Source organism: Asterias rubens, chromosome 9 (assembly GCF_902459465.1).
Source record: "Asterias rubens chromosome 9, eAstRub1.3, whole genome shotgun sequence".
Classification (NCBI taxonomy): domain Eukaryota; kingdom Metazoa; phylum Echinodermata; class Asteroidea; order Forcipulatida; family Asteriidae; genus Asterias; species Asterias rubens.
In genome coordinates, this window is record NC_047070.1 from 9,988,470 (window position 1) to 10,008,205 (window position 19,736).

At 38.8% G+C, this 19,736-nt stretch overlaps 1 protein-coding gene across 2 annotated transcripts; it reads left to right on the plus strand.

Moving 5' to 3' along the window:
• The first annotated feature begins 910 nt into the window (after positions 1-910).
• LOC117295031 (probable ATP-dependent RNA helicase DDX41) lies at positions 911-18,109 on the plus strand. 2 transcript variants are annotated; one of them, XM_033777596.1, is made up of 15 exons: positions 911-939; positions 4,806-4,889; positions 5,148-5,319; positions 6,073-6,208; positions 6,918-7,035; positions 7,951-8,042; positions 9,585-9,738; positions 9,943-10,079; positions 11,527-11,689; positions 12,395-12,598; positions 13,684-13,780; positions 14,747-14,896; positions 15,608-15,679; positions 16,997-17,104; positions 17,583-18,109. In XM_033777596.1, exons 4-15 carry the CDS (start codon positions 6,153-6,155, stop codon positions 17,717-17,719), a joined length of 1,488 nt encoding a protein of 495 aa, XP_033633487.1. In that variant the 5' UTR covers positions 911-939; positions 4,806-4,889; positions 5,148-5,319; positions 6,073-6,152; the 3' UTR covers positions 17,720-18,109. The 2 variants fall into 2 exon arrangements, with proteins under 2 accessions (XP_033633487.1, XP_033633486.1); XM_033777595.1 differs by lacking the exon at positions 911-939 and adding an exon at positions 1,097-1,386.
• Positions 18,110-19,736: the final 1,627 nt, after the last annotated feature.

Here is a 19,736-nt window from a genome sequence, read left to right on the forward strand (position 1 = left end):
TGCATTCAGCAGCAATACACCTGGTCGGCATTGCCGGAAAAACACCTCTTTTTTTTTTTTTTTTTTTTTAACGTACAAACTCACGATTTGGTCCGTACAAGTACTTTGCAATTGTGTTTACTCTACGCATTACAGGCAAAGTCTGCCTCGATTGACGTCACGAACAGCGCCCTCTCGGGTCGGGGTCTATTCTTAAATTTGTAAATAACATAAGAACTGATTTTTTAAAACCTTAGTTAACTGTTTATTCACATTCCACTCATCAAAACACATATATGGCTACCTGTTCAAGCTAGAATTAAATTCAAAATTCTCCTTTTAACTTTTCAATGTTTGCAAGGCACAGCCCCAATTTATCTCCAGGACCTAGTTCACAAATACATTCCTTCGAGAAATTTACGTTCTAAGTCAAAGTCTCTTCTTGTCATTTCCACCCCTGTTACAAAATCTTATGGTGCTCGCTCTTTCCAAGTAGCTGCAGCTGAACTGTGGAATGGCCTACCCGAGTCTGTCAAGGATGCTTCCACAGTGGACACATTCAAAAAACGCCTTAAAACTCATCTTTTCAACGCTTTTCAGTAACTTTCTTTGATGGTTCATTCTTCCTTTATTTTGTTTTCCTTAAAGCGCATAGGGACTTTGTTTTAGTGATATACGCTATATAAATACGGTTTATTATTATTATTATTATTTATATTAGTGACAAAAGCTTTATTTTGAAAAAATACCACTTCCAGGTGACTTTAAAGTCGAGCCCAGTCTTTATTGGAGGTATTAATTGTATCAGAAATTTAATTACAGTCAATGATTAGGTTTCCCGCCCGTCCCCCCCCCCACCTCCCACCCCTCCACCCTCGAATAACTAAAGCGGGTAACAAATAATTAGGAAAAGCGTGATGGGTATCCAGCGCTGAGCACTGTCTCATAATTTGTTTAGCGGTAAGCGGTTACTTTTGGATTTATGAAATTATGACATAAAATGTAAACTTTCCCATGTGCAGTATCTTGCCTGTAGAGAGACCCAATAGTTTCCAAGGTCAAACATTATTTTTTTGGTAAACAAAGTATACTTTTGCATAATTAACTAGGCCAAGGGTCACATTATAAAGCGTGAACTCTCATGGAACGCTCAACTTTGTACTAATTGTGATCGACCCCACATATATATAGTAACAATACGAAAGCTAAAGCTTTGAGGACAAGGTTGTGAGTGATGTTTCGTAGTTCATGCGTTGTAAACAACGAGAAAGGCAAGAAATTAACCACCTTTCCCTAGTCCCACGCCCTTCGTAAGATCAAATATTTCTGCCAGGACACTTTAATGGAAAGATGAGCTCCTATTACAAAAAGCGAGAGCATTCCTCGGAACGAGCTAAATCGTCAAAGGTATGTTTTTAAAAGAAGTGATTAAATTTTAATTTGCCCAATTCCCGGACAGTTCGGGACGTACATGTATCATAATTCATATATTATGTGATACACGTTTTCTTAAGAATTTTTGATAGGGCCTAGTTGTTTCCTTTTATTTTCCTCAAAAAATAAGATAGTTACCGGATCCTAGTTGTCATTTAAATTATATAAATTGGATTCCATTTTATTTATTGATAAGTTTTAGCATTATTAATTAGAGTAAAAATTTCCTTTTTTCCAATATATGGATTATTATTAAATATTATGGTCAAACTATCTATATTAAAATAATAATAAGGAAAAGTTTCCGTATGGCGCCACCACTTTTTCATTCGATATGAAATAATATAGTATCTAATTTACCTCAATGAGATATCCCTTTTTGTAAAAATGAGTGAACAAGTGGTGGCGCCATACGGAAAGTTATCCAATAATAATAATAATAATAATAATAATAATAATAATAATAATAATAATAATAATAATAATAATGAAAACTTATAAAGCGCACAAATCCACAGAAGTGCTCATGGCGCTAAAATACAAACAATAGCATTAATTAATATACAATAACAACAACACAAATTAAAATGTAAACCTAAGTTGAGAGAATTCTAGAACATGTGGTATAGAAGACAATAATACAAATGCAATATTTAAGAAAAAACATCCTAAAAGGTAACAAAAATAACAATAATTAAACCATTGAATCAAATGCCTGTTTGAAGAGATGTGTTTTCAGTTGTTTTTTAAATTGGGTCAAAGAAACGGATGAATTTACTAGTGCAGGCAGTTTGTTCCATAGACGAGGGGCAGCATGTGAAAAAAGATCGGTCTCCCCATGAATGTTTGGAAATGGGCTCAATAAGGAGGCTAGAATTATAAGACCGGAGTTTTCGAGGAGGATTGTATGAGCTGAGAAGATCATCAATATATGCAGGGGCATTACTGGTGAGCGATTTATACACGAAAAGCAAAAGTTTATACTTAATCCTACTGCTTACTGGTAACCAGTGTAATTCTTTTAAAATCGGCGTTATATGGCAGGACTTTTTAGTTAAGGTAATAACACGAGCAGCATAGTTTTGAATACGTTGAAGACGTTTAATTTGAGTACAAGGAAGGCCATATAGAAGTGAATTGCACATATCCAGTCTAGAAACTACAACAGAGTGGACAATCTGCTCAGTTGCATTTTGTGTCAAATATTTCCTGACTTTGCCTATATTACGGATATGAAATGATAGAGCGTGAAATACTAGAAATATGTGAACTAAGTGTCATGGAAGAGTCGAATATAACACCAAGATTGCGAGCTTTTGTAACAGCGGTGACTTCGGAGTCACCAATATTAATGTGGGGAATAGTAATTTTAGAAAGTTGTTGCCGTGAACCGAGTATAAGAAATTCTGTCGTGTGATCATTTAGCTTAAGGAAGTTGTCCTGCATCCAAACACGAATTTCAGAAACACATGTTTCAATACGATTATTGCTCTCATCAGCAGAAATTTTTGATGGTTTAAAAGAGAAATATAACTGAGTGTCATCAGCATATACATGATAATTTAGATTGTGTTTCATGATGATGCTATGAACTGGGTAGGTGTAAACTGTAAACCACAGCGGTCCAAGAACTGACCCCTGAGGGACCGAAAAATCATGAACAACTGGATCCGATGTGGAATTGCCAATGCGAACATGTTGTGGTCTGTTTTGCAAATATTTTGCAACATCCCTTATTTCATTAAAGCCGCTAAATCCACTGACCAATTCAAAAAACTTCTGAAAACACATCTCTTCCCTGTTTAGGCTTTTCTCTTTTTCTCATGCTTTTCAAACATTGTGTATGTAGCTTTTTCGATAAGTTTTTGTAATTGTTTAATTGTGCTTTTATTTTTCAGTTTTTGTAAGCGCTGTGATATAGTTTTCTATGGGGAGCGTTTCTAAATACCTGTTATTATTATTATTATTATTAGGATTGGCACCATTTAAGGGCATTACCTTGTAAACCAATAATATCACAAAGTCTCTTGAGCAAAATAGTGTGATCCACAGTGTCAAAAGACGCACTCAAATCAAGCAGAATCAGGGCAGTCACATAGCCGTTAGTATTACATCAAATTAAAGGTCTCCTCAGGAGAAAGAAAAACTTTCCGTATGGTGCCACCACTTTTTCACTCATTTTTACAAAAAGGGATATATCAATAGGTAAATTAGATACTATATTATTCTATTTCGAATGAAAAAGTGGTGGCGCCATACGGAAACTTTTCCAGGAGAAATTCAATGAAGCAAACGCCACTGTCATAGGTGCTTTCCTTAATGAGTTATGCCTTCCAAAAGACGCCATACGAGTGGTACTTTTCCTAGTCGTGAACTGGGTCAAAGTGATTACAAGTGATTAAAACCACGGGCCATAGGCCCCTACTACTCATTTTTAGTTACGCACATTTAGTCAAAATTTACATTGGATTAAGGCTCTTGATGCATAGAATATAAAAATTCAATCAAAAGTTTCAAAGGTGCTTCCATTTTGTGAGTTCAAACCACTGAAAGTTCTCTTTTGAATAACTACTTTATTTTTGTTTTTGTTTGTTTCTTTTCGCTACTGTACCCAGGGTGGAAAAGCAACTACTTTAGTGAATGGAATGCCTCTAGATATTCCCTCCTGATGCTATCAGCACCCATAGCCTCCCCTTGCATTATATTTTATTGATCTTCAACAATGAGATCTCCTTTTTGAAGATCTTCCAGCAGCTTACATGTGTAGACTGCTTCCGGGGACTCGTCGTACATGATATTATACCAATCAAGAAAACGTGGCACCTAGGCCTATAGGCAAAGACAAAAGTTTTTCAAATTGTTACAAGACTTAAGATAAAAGAAACAGGGATTGTGGGCACACCATAATTTTTTTCTAAGAAATAGTTCAAATTATGTAGACCATGTATACAATCCTATGGGCTCAACCCCTCAAGGTGAGAAAAAAAAAATCCGAAGGGGGGGGGGGGCATGATGATAGGCCTAAATAGTAAATAGTTGATTTTTTTTTTAATTGGACAATTTTTTTTTTAAACCTGCTGATTAACTGAAATTCATTTGTTGGTCACTGTAATGGACATTTTAACAAGTTTTATTTTGAAAATAATGAATTAATTACTGGGTGCAAACACATCAGCCCTTGCGAACCTTCACCTTCTGACCTTATTAGCATATCAACTCCAGAGGTTCCAAAATGACATTTTTACCAACTACTAGGTTCAATTAAAACTTCCATAAAATTTATGCGCAACGTCGCGCGAAAACAAAAATCCAGCTTTTCTTACTCAGAAAGGAACAAGGAATTATAAAGATGATATTGATAAAAAATGTAAAATAAATTCCTTTTTTTTCAGCATCGTAAACAAAGTGACAGTGAGTCGGACGAAGAGGAGAACTATGTACCATACGTACCACTAAAAGAAAGACGCAAACAGGAAGTGAGTGTTCAATCTTCATTCTTCATTTATTGTTGTTTGTTTGGTTTGTTTAGTACATTTTTCAGATTTAACAAATACTAAAGAGAGTTTGAGAGTTTGATTAAGAAAAGTAATGTAGATACATTGTTTATGTAAAGTGGGCTTTTTTAAAGAATGTTTTTCAATCAATCTTTATTGAGCAAATGTTTCCATTCATACAGCTTAGTTGAGGTCTGGTCGTTTGAGTATGCAAAGACTCAAATCCTACTTTTTTTACAGCTTGAGAAAGCGCATAAACTTCTGAACAGACGGATTGCTAAAGGAGTGAGCGAGGGAAACCAGGACCACAAAGACAGCGGCAAGGAAGATGGGGAAGCGGCAGACGATCTCGGTGTTCGAGCTAACGTCAGTTTACTGGATCAACATGCTGAACTCAAGAAAAAAGCTGAAAGTAAGACCAAGGGGAAACTTTGTTCATTCTAGGCGGCAGCTTGCTCGGTGTAGGACTTTGGCTCGGAATTACGTCTACAATAAAAATAAACATATCTGCTACTACACGGGATCTTGCTAGTGTTCCATAAATTGCAGGGCTCAAATTTTATACTGGACCACTGGCTCAGTGATGTCAGTGCGGAGCCAGTAAACACAAGACAAGTCCGGTGGTCTTCTTTTTTTCCAGTTCATCATCTTTGTCTCAAAAGGATGATGATCCAATATTGAGTTTGAGGCTCACAAATATCTTTCGATCCTGCTGAGTATCACCCATAAAACAGAAGAGATAAAACTTGTCTTATTGTTTGTTGAAATTAAACTTAGGGTTAAACAAGGAATTGACTAGAGTGGGATTCGAACCAACAACCTCCGGATTAACTTGCCGGCGCTCTACCAACTGAGGTATCTAGCCCTATGTTGGCGGTGTCCCTATTTTGTCAAGTTCTTTGTTCGGGGGTGCCAGTCATACAACCGTTTGCCGTGTAGCCAGGGATACAACCTGGGAAGCGGCAGCCGGGGGATCACCTTAAGGGAATGCGACTTTTTGTTTCAGATATCAATATAAACCACTGTTTGTTAAAATGAAACAGTTTACATGTATATGATAAAACTGCGTTCTCCTTATTTGTATTCTTGTCTCTTGATTAGTATAATAATAATAATAATGATAGTAATAATAATAATAATAATAATAATTGATTCAATGATGCAGGTATCAAGGTGAATCAATTGGACAAACAGCTAGAGGAGGAGCAGAAGATTCTACAGAGTATTCAAGAGCAGCGTGCCTTGATGACAGTTAAGGAACTGGCTAAAGGAATTACATACACACAGGCCCTCAAGACGGGGTATGTACATTGTACCTCCTCAGAGTACCCCATTCTTAGTGCACCTTCCCCAACCCACTCACACAACACAGACCATTAAGTCAGTTTAGGTACCTCCAAAATTTACCTCTTCTTTACTTTACCTCTTCCCCGGCCACTCACACAAAACAGACCCTCAAGCCAGTTTAGGTACAATGTACCTCCAAAATTGACCCCTTCTTGACCTTACCCCTACCAAACCCTCTCACAAAACAGACCCTCAAGTCAAGTTAGGTTCCTCCAAAATTAACCCCATCTTTACCTTACCCCTCCAAAATCCACTTACAAAACAGACCCACAAGTCAGTTTAGGTACATCCAAAATTAACCCCATCTTTACCTTACCCCACCCCAACCCACTCACACAACACAGACCCTCAAGTCAGTTTAGGTACCTCCCCCAAAATACCAAAGTCCTCCCAACCCACTCACGCAAAACAGACCCTTAAGTCAGTTTTATAAGTACCTCCCCTTAAAATACCTCACCAAGGCAAGAGTGTACACACGTGAGAAGAAGCAGGAAGCCTGGTTTCATGCTCAAACACCGTGATAGGAGGAACACACTGGTGGCACATTTGAACGTATCTGTTGGAAAGACAGGGGCTGGCTACAGACCTATACGATGAGAAAGAGGTTATAACATTGAACCCAATCCAAGCTTTATTGAGTATGTTGTTTGTTTTTGTTTACAGATGGTTAGCTCCAAGGTGTATTCTTCACATGGGAGAAGCGAGACATGACAGAGTACGCAAGAAACTTCATATCATTGTGGAGGGCGATGTCGTACCACCACCTATTAAACATTTTAGGGTCAGTTATCTACGTTTCCCCTTTTCCTAATATTCTTCAAATTGATGTCCGAATTCATTAGATAGTAAGAATTATCTGTAATATTATCATTTGGTTTTATCCATAGGCCCAGGCCTGTATGTTTCGTTTTCATAGGGCATTGGCATCAAGGCATTTTATCCTTGGTAAAGGGCACCCTAGGCTGAAATTGTAAATTTCTAAGGAGCATTTCAAGGGCACCAAGGCAATGACCAGGGGGTATAGAGGCAATTGCCTTTGTTGCCTCAGTACACCGATTTATGTAAAGAACTGTACTTTTTCGGAGTCCTGTGAAAAAAATCCACAGATATTTGCCATTATAGATTTCAGAAAAGTTGTAGAGCTATAGGCAGGTCAGTTTTTTATAGTTTAGGCTGAGTTTCAGAACCATCACAACACATGGTTGAGATTTGTGTATGTGATCTCTCTGCAAAAGAAGACTGAACAAATTACGTAGGATAAAGAATAATTATTTTTTTTTTTTTTACCCAAACACCAATGTGTGTAAGCACTGTATACTCGGTACTCTCCCAAGTCCTGTGAAAAAAATATCACAGGCATATTACTCGGGTGGGATTCAAACCCACGGCCCTTGCAATTTTAGTACTGAGTTGTACATGTGAACACATCTTTTATATACTGATGGTACCCGCTAACCCAGGCAATCTCAGTAGTTTAGTAGGTAAGACACTGCTCTAGAATTGCAAGGGTCGTGGTTTCCAATCCCTCCCAAGTATTAATATGCCCGTGATATTTTGTTCACATTTTGTATACAGTGCTAACACACATCATTGTTGGGTAAAAACCAAAATTAATAAACCCAACATGACTTCTTACTATACTTCTTTAATTTATTATAAGTTCTTTTTAAAATTTGTTAATTTAATTTCCCTTTAGGAGATGAAGTTCCCCAAGTCGATCATTTACGGCCTCAAGAAGAAAGGGATCATGCATCCCACCCCTATCCAAATACAGGGAATTCCAGTTGTGTAAGTATAACTTCACTCCGTGTATTTATTAGTAGCAGCTCCCCCCAGCAGAAAGATTTTAAATGAGTTGTTTTTAAAAGTTTAAAATGTTGTGAACTTGTTTTTGGGTTCAGGGGGTTTGGCTTGGGGGCGTGGGTAGTCTCTAACCATTTACCACTGGAAGTAAACAAATTGCCAGACACGCAGAGCACATTTTAAAAAAGAATTGTCGTAGGATGCTCACAGCAGGGCCCAATACCCTTACCTTAGCGTATAATGCCTAGTAACGTGGAGTACGCACGCGCAGAAGCCAAAATTCACCGCTACCCCGTGAAATACTCTTGGCGTAAGCACAGAATTCCCTGCTTCCGTAAGCACCGATTCTGTGATTACGGTAAGCAGAGCCATGAAATTGGGCCCTTATGTGTAAACATGTCCCAACATTCCATCGGTAGTGTTCTTATCCTGTGAGGCTTTTTTTGCCACGTAAGAAAGAGGGACAAAGGGTGGTAGAATTTCATGCCCCAAATCTCCTTTCTGGGGGGTGGGGGTGGGTATACTGTGTAATTTCTAATTGCAGACCTTTGTCTTACTGTTGGACTAAGGATATGAATGATCATTAGGCTGCCACCATTGTATTCGGCATGGGAGGTATCAGCTTACCATGGCTGATTAATGGCCATGGCTTGTGGCTGAGCTTTGGCCGACTCACGATGAACGAAAGTCATAGTTTCATTGCGACAAGGATATTCTCAACCATAAAAATTATTTAGAAATTCTGAATGTTTACTACTCTGGTGAAAACAAACAAATTAGGAACTACCGGCAGCAAGTGGTTAACGTGAATATTTTAAAGGAAAGGTACACGTATAAGTTTGGTGATCACTCTTAAAGTGAAGGGTTAGTCGCCTACAGAAGCTTTCGATAGTATAAAGCATTTTGAGAAACATTTCTCTATGAAGAAATTGGGTTTTTAACAAATTAATCAATGTTTATTATGCCCCAAATTTCAATCTGAGAAATTGTGTATTCCTTTTAGGGATTATTCTTCCTGCACGGACAAAGCCTCTTTGGACTTCTGGCGATATCTCTAAAACGCAACCACCTTTTGAAATGAAATTATACACATGTTAGTTTTATTGTATATATCTACGTTTACTTAGGTTTGAAACAATCAAACAGTTCCAGCAAACAAAGGTATACTTTGCCTTTGACATTGTTTAATAATAATAATAATATTTTTTATTTTTTATATAGCGCTTTATACACCATGTCTCAAAGTGCTTCCAACATTATTACGGTGATCACTGCGCCATTTCATTCCTTAGACCATCTCAGCTCCCTGGGGAGTATACAACCTGTGCCACCAAATATGTGGCGCACTAAGCTTATCAATCACAAGAACCATCTCTGCTCTCACAGGTACCCATACCCCTGGGTGGACAGAAGCAATTATAGTAAAGTGTCTTGCTCAAAGACACAAGTGTCAAGACCGGGATTCGAACCCACACTCAGAGCTTGAGTTCAGTGCTCTTATTCGCTCTCTCTCTCCCTTTGTTACAGACTGTCTGGTAGGGACATGATTGGTATCGCCTTCACAGGATCAGGAAAGACCCTCGTCTTCACGCTACCACTGATCATGTTCTGCATGGAACAGGAGAAGAAAATGCCGTTCATAAAGAACGAGGGCCCCTATGGACTCATAGTCTGTCCATCGGTATGTATAATAATAATAATCATAGTAATAGTCTTATATAGCGCACATATCTACCAACAAGGTACTCAAGGCGCTTAGTAGATACATTTATACAGAAGAGATGTTTTTGAAAGTTATGAATTCTGAGACCCAATTACATGTATGTAGCACCTTATAGTTAATGTGTGCATCTCGTCTTGTTGTTTGTTCCCTTTATTTTTGTAGCGAGAGTTGGCCAAGCAGACCCACGATGGGTTCCTGTACTTCTCCAAGTGTCTGGAAGCTGAAGGGTTACCATCTCTGCGTAGTATGTTGTGTATTGGCGGGATACCATCAAAGGAACAAATGCAGCTTCTACAGAAGTAAGTTATGTTTGTCCCTTGGACTCATACCAATCTTTAGCCATATAAACTGCTCACAGAAAGTTAGGAAACTTTTTCCAATCAAGTAATTTTTTTCTTCTTCATTTATTACTCTGTTTGTATACAATTATATATCAATGCAAAGCTGAGGTGTTCCTCTTTAAAATGATACCACATTTGCAATGATGACAAGTTGCTGAAATTGGCTACATGAATAACAATAAGGCAAAGTCACAAATCAAATGTGCCAAAATACAGTTATCTGTACTGAACAACCAATAGGTAATAATCAATAATCAAACCGGTCAAGCTTCAGAACCATGAATGGTTTACACAAAGATTTGCACCAGTGAGAACTCCACACACGATTACCCCGATCTCTTGAAAAAAAACCTTGCTTGGGTATTTGCAAGACTCGTTGCTTAACTTCTTGTCTCAATATAAAGTGGATTAAGATCGGTTGCCTTGCTTGCTTGCATTACGGTGTCAATTGTTTGTTCATACAGCAACACGAAATATTGCTAATTTTGGCACGTTTGATTTGCGACTCTGTCTCATTCTCACTCATGTGGCCAAGTCCAGCAACACGTCATCATTGCAAATGTGGTATCATTTTAAAGAGGAACACTTCAGCTTTGCATTGATATATAACTTAATACAAACCGAGTATTATACATAATAAAAATATACTTGATTGAAAAAAGTTTCCTAACTTATTGTGAGCAGTTTATATACTTCTCATCTTTCAAAAGTGTTCACACTAGTGCTGGGCGACTGGTGCGACTAGAGTTGTAGTCGCATCTATTGATTGCTTAATCCTGTCATGCTACCAATTTGCAACTACCTGGTTTATCGCACTGTCGCGACTACCAACAAAAATAGTCACAACTACCTTTTTGGTGAACCATTTGTTGCTTGCGTATACAAGCTTGGGTGTGTGTGTGGTGTATGTGCATTTGATCTCTATTGACTATTACACACGTTTATGCGCTGAATACGTTTACACGACAAGGAAACTAAGAAATATGGCAGGCGTCGTGGACCTACATGTACCTGTCTAAGGAATGCTACAAAAACATCTTGAATACGAGGACGAAGTACACAGTGTTACCATGTAAGAATTGTGGCGTAAGTTTCTGGTAATGTTTTGTCTACGCTGCAGTGCAAAGTCTGTTAAACAGACTTGTAGCGCTGGCTCAAAATCTGGAAAAGTTTTCCGCTTTTTTTCTTTGCACATCGCTCACATTCCTGATTATGCCCAAATGCATCTTGGGAATTGAAAATTAGTCTTGACTAGTGTTGTCATGGTTGTAGTCACGATTAATTAGGCGTGATTAGTTGATTAGAAAATGTCACTAGTCGCCCATCACTAGTTCAAAGCAGGAGGCACACCCAGTAGCCACACCCATGGATCTTTAACCACATGTATTAATTTGTCCTCTTGCAGAGGTGTTCACATCATGGTAGCCACGCCGGGTAGATTAATCCACATGCTGAACAGGAAAAATTTCAATCTGTCTGTTTGTCGTTATCTCTGTCTGGATGAGGCTGATCGAATGATTGATCTCGGATTTGAAGAGGATATCAGGACCATTCTCACCTACTTTAAGGTTAGTGTTTATGAGTTTTATTTTTCCCGTGATCATTTGTGATTTCAGCATGGCAGACTTTAGTAGTTGCTGAAGAAATTTATTTTATTTTATTTTATTATTTTATTTGATGTCATTAACAAGGTTCTGTATCATGCTCCCCATAATAATAATAGTAATGACTAGTTCTTATATCATGTATATAGTGCATTTTAGAATTACTTTCTTAATTACCTGGTGGGGAAATACAGCTCGAGCTGCCAGGGTGCTCCAAAGTAGTCCTACTCCAAAGACTTTTTCATACTTTAGTTAAACCTCGACCCTCACAGGTACCAGTTTATACCCTTGGTAAACCATCAATCACAGCTGGCATGCCAACTTTGTTTTGGCCAACATTATGGTTTTATGTTTCTTGGGGAGGGAGTTGCTAATTGATGTGCATCGATGTGCTTTACATTCGTGCTCTGGTCACTGCTAATAACATTGCTTAAATATTACTCGGCTCCCTGGGGAGTATACAACATGGGCAACCGTGCCGCTCCAAAGGCTTTTTCATTCACAGTATCAACCTCTACCCTCGCAGGTACCCATTTATACCCCTGGGTGAAGCGAAGCAATTATAGTAAGGCATCTTTCTCAAGATGAACGGGTTACAAACCAAAACTCCAATGACTAATCTACCAGACCTTTAATTTGATGCTCTGTTATTAATGATTAAACGTACAGGGCCAGAGACAGACGCTTCTCTTCAGCGCCACCATGCCTAAGAAGATCCAGAACTTTGCCAAGAGCGCCCTCGTAATGCCCATAACAGTCAACGTTGGTCGTGCCGGTGCAGCTAGCTTGGATGTCATCCAGGAAGTGGAGTATGTTAAACAAGAAGCCAAGATGGTTTATCTTCTGGAATGCCTGCAGAAGACTCCCCCACCGGTAAGACTCAACTGCTGGGAAGATTTTGCAAGAAACTTTGTTTTAAACAATTTGTTTTCTTCTTTTTTTGGATTTTTGGGGTTGAACAAATAATTGACTAGAGTGGGATTCGAACCAACGACTTCCGGATTAACATGCCGTCGCTTTACCAACTGAGCTATCTAGCCTAATGTTGGCGGTGTCTAGTTTGCTAATGTCTTTGTTCCGGGGTTGGGCTAGACCATTTAAAAATTTACTTTGATTCCTTATATTGATATTGAAAAAAAAAAAATTATTGGCACTCGGAAAATAATTTGTACAAATGATCGGTGTTAGGGCAGAAACTAAATTATATATTTTTTATACCGGATGCAAAACCAAATAGTTGCCTTTCCTGCTGCTAACCAATAGACCTATTTCCATGTGCCCTCCATCTTGGTACTGTACCTTGTACCAAACAACAGCATTGAATGCTAATATTCCTTGTACACAAAGGAGCCAGGCTATTCCTCCTTCCAGCCTCGGTTTGGTTACATTGTTTTGAATGGGAGAAAAATCAAGATGGCCGCACCATGATAAAGGTCTATAGGATTTGAACTGCCACTTGGCACTGGTGTAGCTCTGTGGTCTAGTGGTCATGGTGGTAATACATCTGCTTTTGCAAATGCAAAGGTCATGGCTTTGAATCTCACCCGAGTGATTTGCCAGTGGATTTTTTTTCACAGAACTCAGGGAAAGCACTCGGTATACAGTGCTTTGTATTCTTTATCCCTGATGCAAAACTTATTTTTAAGAAACTTTATGTTATTGGATGCACATCAGAACAATAAAGCAGAATATAATCAAGAGGTGACATTTTGACAGTTCCGTTTCACTGAGCTTTGCCTTGTGAAATGGAAAAGTCGAGATTTCAAGGAGTGATTATAATTCATGTGATGTCATCACCCTAGGAGAATGTTTTAATCTTGTCCAATTTGTTTTAGTTAGATTCCCTTAGTCATGTTAGTATTCTGATTAAGTTTGCTTTTCCGAGTGTCCTTGGCTTCATAAAAAGATATAAAAATGATTTTTTATTTTTTTTATTTTTTTATTTTATTTGAATGTAGGTGTTGATCTTTGCAGAGAAGAAAGCTGATGTAGATGACATCCATGAATATTTATTGTTGAAAGGAGTGGAAGCTGTGGCCATCCATGGAGGCAAAGGTAACTATCAGGAAAAATGTGGTTTCCATCCCCTAGTGGTTTCCATTTAAAGGTGGAAGGCCTATGTTAAAAATGTAAACAAACTGGCCACTGCCATTTCCTTATGGTCGAGTTGACATGACATGACTAGAGTCGCACTCCAACTGCAGTGCACATGTGCTATGTACATGTTAGTTTATTATTTATTTTATTTTATTAAAACCACAAATCGTGGCCCAAGGGCCAAATTGCATATGACTGTACAGATAAAAGTTTTAACATATAGCAAAATGATCAAAACAACTACTTAAACAAATTTTGATTTATTTAAAATGTTAATAAAATAAGGGACTGGACTGTTTTTCAAATGGGAGGTTCTAATGTAAGTTATGAACCAACTGCTACCTAAAAATTGATCCTTGTAAATATTTGTAAATCGTTGAGGAAGACCCTCATTGAATTTCTTTACACCCCTGTGGAGACATCTTTTGTTCTTTCCTTTGTCCTTTAGCTAAGTACCTACCATAGACTTTATACACCAAATTCCTTGTGGAGCACCTCACTCTTTGGAATTCCCCTATTGACCCCAATTCACCTAATGTCATTATCAATCTTGGCTGTTATGGTGGTGAAAGACACTGTGCGTTATTCAGTGAAGTGCGTTATTCAGTGAAGTGCGTTATTCAGTGAAGTCGCATTTTAGGGGATATTGACAACCAAATGGTGAGCATGGCACAGTTGCAGCGTGTGATGTGCGTGCAAGGGGTCAATAGAGACCTTTGTTGTTCCTTTTCTTTTTCTGGTCTTTAAAAGGTAATGAAAAATTACAAAAGTACAAATTATTAAGATTTTCTTTGTACAAAACCTTGCACAGGTCGCACCTCAAGAATGGTGGTGCTGCTTTGGGACTTGTGCGAATGGATTTGCCCGTACAAAGCTTTATAACGTTAAGTTCTGACATTTTGTCTTTTCTTCAAACTTCCTCAGATCAGGAGGAGAGAACACGCTCAGTAGAGCAGTTTCGTCAGAAGGAGAAGGATGTCTTAGTGGCTACAGACGTTGCTTCTAAAGGTCTTGACTTCCCCGATATTCAACACGTTATTAATTATGATATGCCAGAAGACATTGAAAACTATGGTGAGATATTACATCTTATATATCTTGTATAGGGCACGTACGATTAGCCTCCCTGTGTCGACCCCGCGGTGCTCACCCGGGTGGCCCCTGACAAAAGCTAATCGGACGATCACTCGCCCTCTCGTGGTCTGGCCAGCCTCAAGTGACCCGTTCCACAAGCAGGGCACTTGCGGCTAACCCGGGTGAGCCCCTGGAAAGACGTCAAAGCTATTCGAGTGACCGGGGGCAGACCGGGGTCAACCTGGGGAAGCTAATCGAGCGCACCCTTTGTTGAAACCAACAGTTCTTTTCAGAAACACCCCAAACCATTTAGAGATTAACATTACATGGTGTCTGCAAACCTTATTTCCACCATGCTAAGTTTAAAATCCTACTTTAGATCTGAACTCGCAGTATAAAATCCATTTGTGCACACATCCTTGTGGCTTGTCAACCAGAGGCGTGTGTACCAGTCACCTCAGCTTTTTTCTTTGTTCTTGGGGTTGAATGCTCTTCTGGTGAGTTTTTGGTCCCATGCTTAGTGGAATACTCGGCAACCATTGTAATTTTGTAGTAACCAAATAAATTATCTGAACATGGATTTTGTGCCTGTATGAACTAGGTTCAGGTTGGTCAGTATGGTCCCGAGATGGTAGGAGAATCCCCAACCCTTACATATACATGTAATAATGAATTTTAGCACTCATGTCTTGTTCATTTTTGTTCTTCTAGTTCATAGAATTGGAAGAACTGGCCGCTGTGGCAAGACGGGTATTGCGACCACCTTCATCAATAAATCATGCGGTGAGTTTCTTTGGTTCAAATCCTTCAAGATTATTGGTAAATTATTTAAGTTGATAACTTGAATTTGCTTAAAGACTTTGTTAATGATTTTTTTTCTTTGAATACATTTTTACAGATGATATAAGCATACAAACTATTTATTTTGTAAAAACCATGCTCACAATACGTGTAAGAGCAGGTGCGAGTGGGCACAAATAGCCGAAATGTAGTTGACTACTGACCAGCAACAAACATGCCCAGTGACGCATTCACTCGAACGACTCATTTGGAAGTCTAGTCAACCTTCCGCCTTTTTGCTACAGTGTCACTGGTTCCCTCTGCGCTTTGCACTTGTTAGAATGGAACAGGCTATTGGGACCAGTGAAGAAACCATGGGCTCGAGGCTGGTTCCAAATGGTCGACCACAGTAGTCAACCAATGGTCGACCAGCCTGGGTGACGCATTCACTCGAACGACTCATTTGGAAGTCTAGTCAACCTTCCGCCTTTTTGCTACAGTGTCACTGGTTCCCTCTGCGCTTTGCACTTGTTAGAATGGAACAGGCTATTGGGACCAGTGAAGAAACCATGGGCTCGAGGCTGGTTCCAAATGGTCGACCACAGTAGTCAACCAATGGTCGACCAGCCTGGGTTCGGAGTGCAAATGGTCAACCCTTAGTTAACCATTGTGCACACTCGAACTTTTCCAAGTTGCAAAATAGTTTGTACATGGCTGGTGGAAGGGGGTCGTGGTACCTTAAAAGTAGGGTTGTAACTGTCTCTACCTACCACTCAGTGGTCTAGTTGGAAATGCAGCTGCTCTATCTATGACAAGATTGGCAAAGGTCGTGTGTTCCAGGACTCGGGGAAAGGACTGAGTTTACACTGCTTAAAAGCACTGGTTACTATTGGTAATTGCTCAAAATAATTGTGATCATAAAAACTTACTTGTTTAGCGATCAATGGAGAGTGCTGATAGTATAAAACATTGTGAGAAACAGCTCTCTCTGAAGTAACGTAGTTTTCGAGAAAGAAGTAATTTTCCACTAAAATATTCTAGTTTGATTTTGAGACCTCAGAAATAGATTTTGAGGTCCCAAAATCAAGCATCTGGAAGCACACAACTTCGTCTGACAAGGGTGTTGTTTCTTCAACTATTATCTTGCAACTTCAGCGGCCAATTGAGTTCAGAAGTTTGTTAATTTGTGCGTATGTTGAGATACACCAAGTGAGAAGACTGGTCTATGACAATTACCAAAGGTGTCCAGTGTCTTCTTTAAAACACCTCAGGGTATTAGTAAAACCAAGTAATATTGATTGATTTTGTTGTCTTCTTTAGAGGAGTCAGTCTTATTGGATCTGAAGCATTTGCTTCTTGAGGCAAAGCAGAGAGTTCCTCCAGTTTTGGTTGCACTCGGAGGCAATGAAGAGATGCTCAACATGGGAGGTAAGTGTCGTTTGCAAAAAAATACCTGCAGTTTTGTTTCGTTTTGTTGAACCAATTAACCAGTGATCAGTGAACTGTCAGTTGGTACAGTCCATATATTTTGCTATGCAAAATTGGTGAACGAAACAGTTCCCTGTTAATGATAATGATCAGGGCCCAATTTCATGGCTCTGCTTACCGCCGAATTCTGCGCTTACGATGAAGATTCCTCGCTTACGTGCAAGCGCCGAATTTCTGCCCTAGCCTTGTAAACGTAGAATGCCTAGTTAGTAAAGTTCGCCGCTAGCCCGTGAAATACGCTTGCCGTTAGCACAGAATTCCCTGCTTCCGTAAGCGCCGATTCTGTGCTTACGGTAAGCAGAGCCATGAAATTGGGCCCAGGACTCTCCACGGACTAATATCCACCACATTACTATTATTTATCAAGTTTAATTATTCACTTCTAAAAGGAATGTATTTATTATTTTGTCTTCCTTAGATGAGCGTGGATGTTCTTTCTGTGGTGGATTGGGTCATCGTATCACAGAGTGTCCTAAACTAGAAGCTCTACAGACCAAGCAAGCAAGCACCATTGGTCGCAAAGACTACCTTGCTAACAGTGCTGCTGACTGGTAGATGCAACTCAAAGTCGCAAACCTTGCAGTTCCTTATTGTTTGAACGTGACGTTAGGAGGGAAAACGTCCGAGCCCATGCGCGGTATTATTTTTCAGAACTTTTGGAGCATCTGAAGTAATTTTTTTCCTTTGAAAATATCTGTGCCCCAATCAAACCCAGATTTGACAAAGGAAAGTCTACTGTATCCTGCCATAGAATGCTCGGAGTTGCCTCCCATTGAGCCGAATCTGATGATAAGTAATGGTGGCAGGCTGGCCAGTCTTGTATGAAACTTTTGTATAACGGTCTGGAATCGGGGATTAATTAATAACCCCTTAAAAGGGTCTATGTAACTTTTGTCGGACAATGTCCACAGATTTACACTAAACTTACACAGTTTGAAGATAATGATGAAGTAGAAAGCTTCCCTGAAAATATTACGTGCTGAGGTGCTGTAGTTTTGGGGAAATGAGTAAAACAATGTCATGAAAATAATTTTCGTCTCATGAGACGAAAATTATTTTAATCATTTACAAACGTATTTTCATGACACTGTTTTACTCATTTCTCAAAAACTACAGCACCTCAGTAAGTAAGATTTGAAGGGAAGCTTTCCACTATCATTATCTTCAAACCCTGTAAAGTTTAATGTAAATCTATGGACATTTTGAAAAGGTACCCCCAAATCCTTTAAAAGGGATGTTACGAGCATGAATGTCAGTACCTTCTGTCCCTCTTTGAACGTGTCAAATGAAGCCTCAGCAGGATAGGTTGCATGTCTGTGTATGCCTGAGTGGATATGCTTGTCAGCTGTCTAACTGACTGCGCAAAATTGAAGGCGCTCAGGCGTCGAGACGTCATATGACATAAAGTGGTTAAAGGGGGATGTCTTTATGATACATGTACGCCTGTGGCTGTTAAAGATGTACAACCTTTTACCCTGTTACTGCATACATCCATACCAAGTATTTATTATCATAACACTTCAAATTAAAGAGAATGGAAAATTAACATTTCAATTTTGTGATGTAGTTAGATACAGTGCTCACACGTGAGTGGGTGAAAAAGTCTCTGACCTCGTGTTGAAATGTCAAAAAATGTCCATTGTTTTTGATACTCTTCCAGTGCAAAATTATCTGATGACATATCTTTCTATAAAAAAAAATGGGTCTCTTCATTTTTGGAATGTAAAAATCTATTAGTTGTCGACATCCAATGATGTCAATGTTTTAAATTAAATTTTGCTATGAAAAAAAGCTGTTCTGAACCAGTGAACCACAACATTCCTGTACAAAATGGTGATGCACACCTTTTTAACTTGAGGTTAGAGACTTGTAATTAATTTTCATCATTCTTGTCATTTTCCTTTGTCTTTGTTGAATGGGCCTGTCCAATAGCCACAATTGTTTAGTTTATTAAAGACACTGTACACCTTTGGATTGTCATAGACCATCCTTCGTCCCTCAACATATGCACAAAATAACAAACCTGTGAACTGGTCGTCGACAGTGGACACTATTGGTAATTGTCAAAGACCAGTCTAAGTCTTCTCACTTGGTGTATCTCAACATGCATAACATAACCCAATTGATTGTCTCATGTTATATTCTGACTACATGGTCAATCTTCAAGGCTTGTGTCTTAAGAAAAAATTCACCCAAATATTTCCCCTATCTGTGCTTCTATTATGCCTGCTTTTGCAAGTTGAGTTGTAACTAGAAATGTTTTAAACTGTAAATAAATCATTTTTGTCTACAAAAAATCCACTGAAAAATTGTCTTTGTCATGTTGTTATGAGTATTCGATTGCGTGTTTTAAGTTCCTGTAGGCCTACTGCAAAAAAATGATTAAATAATAATAATACATCACCCAAGCAAAACATCCTTTAAAAAAAAAACAATACAAGAATAAGTAGTAGAGATCAAGTTGATGACAGTCGAGTCGGTATAGTGGAGGTTTGCCTCGGATCGCCTTCCACCTTTTTGGACCCTGCCATCGATTTCCCAAAACTGTTACTAATTTAAGACTAATCTTAGG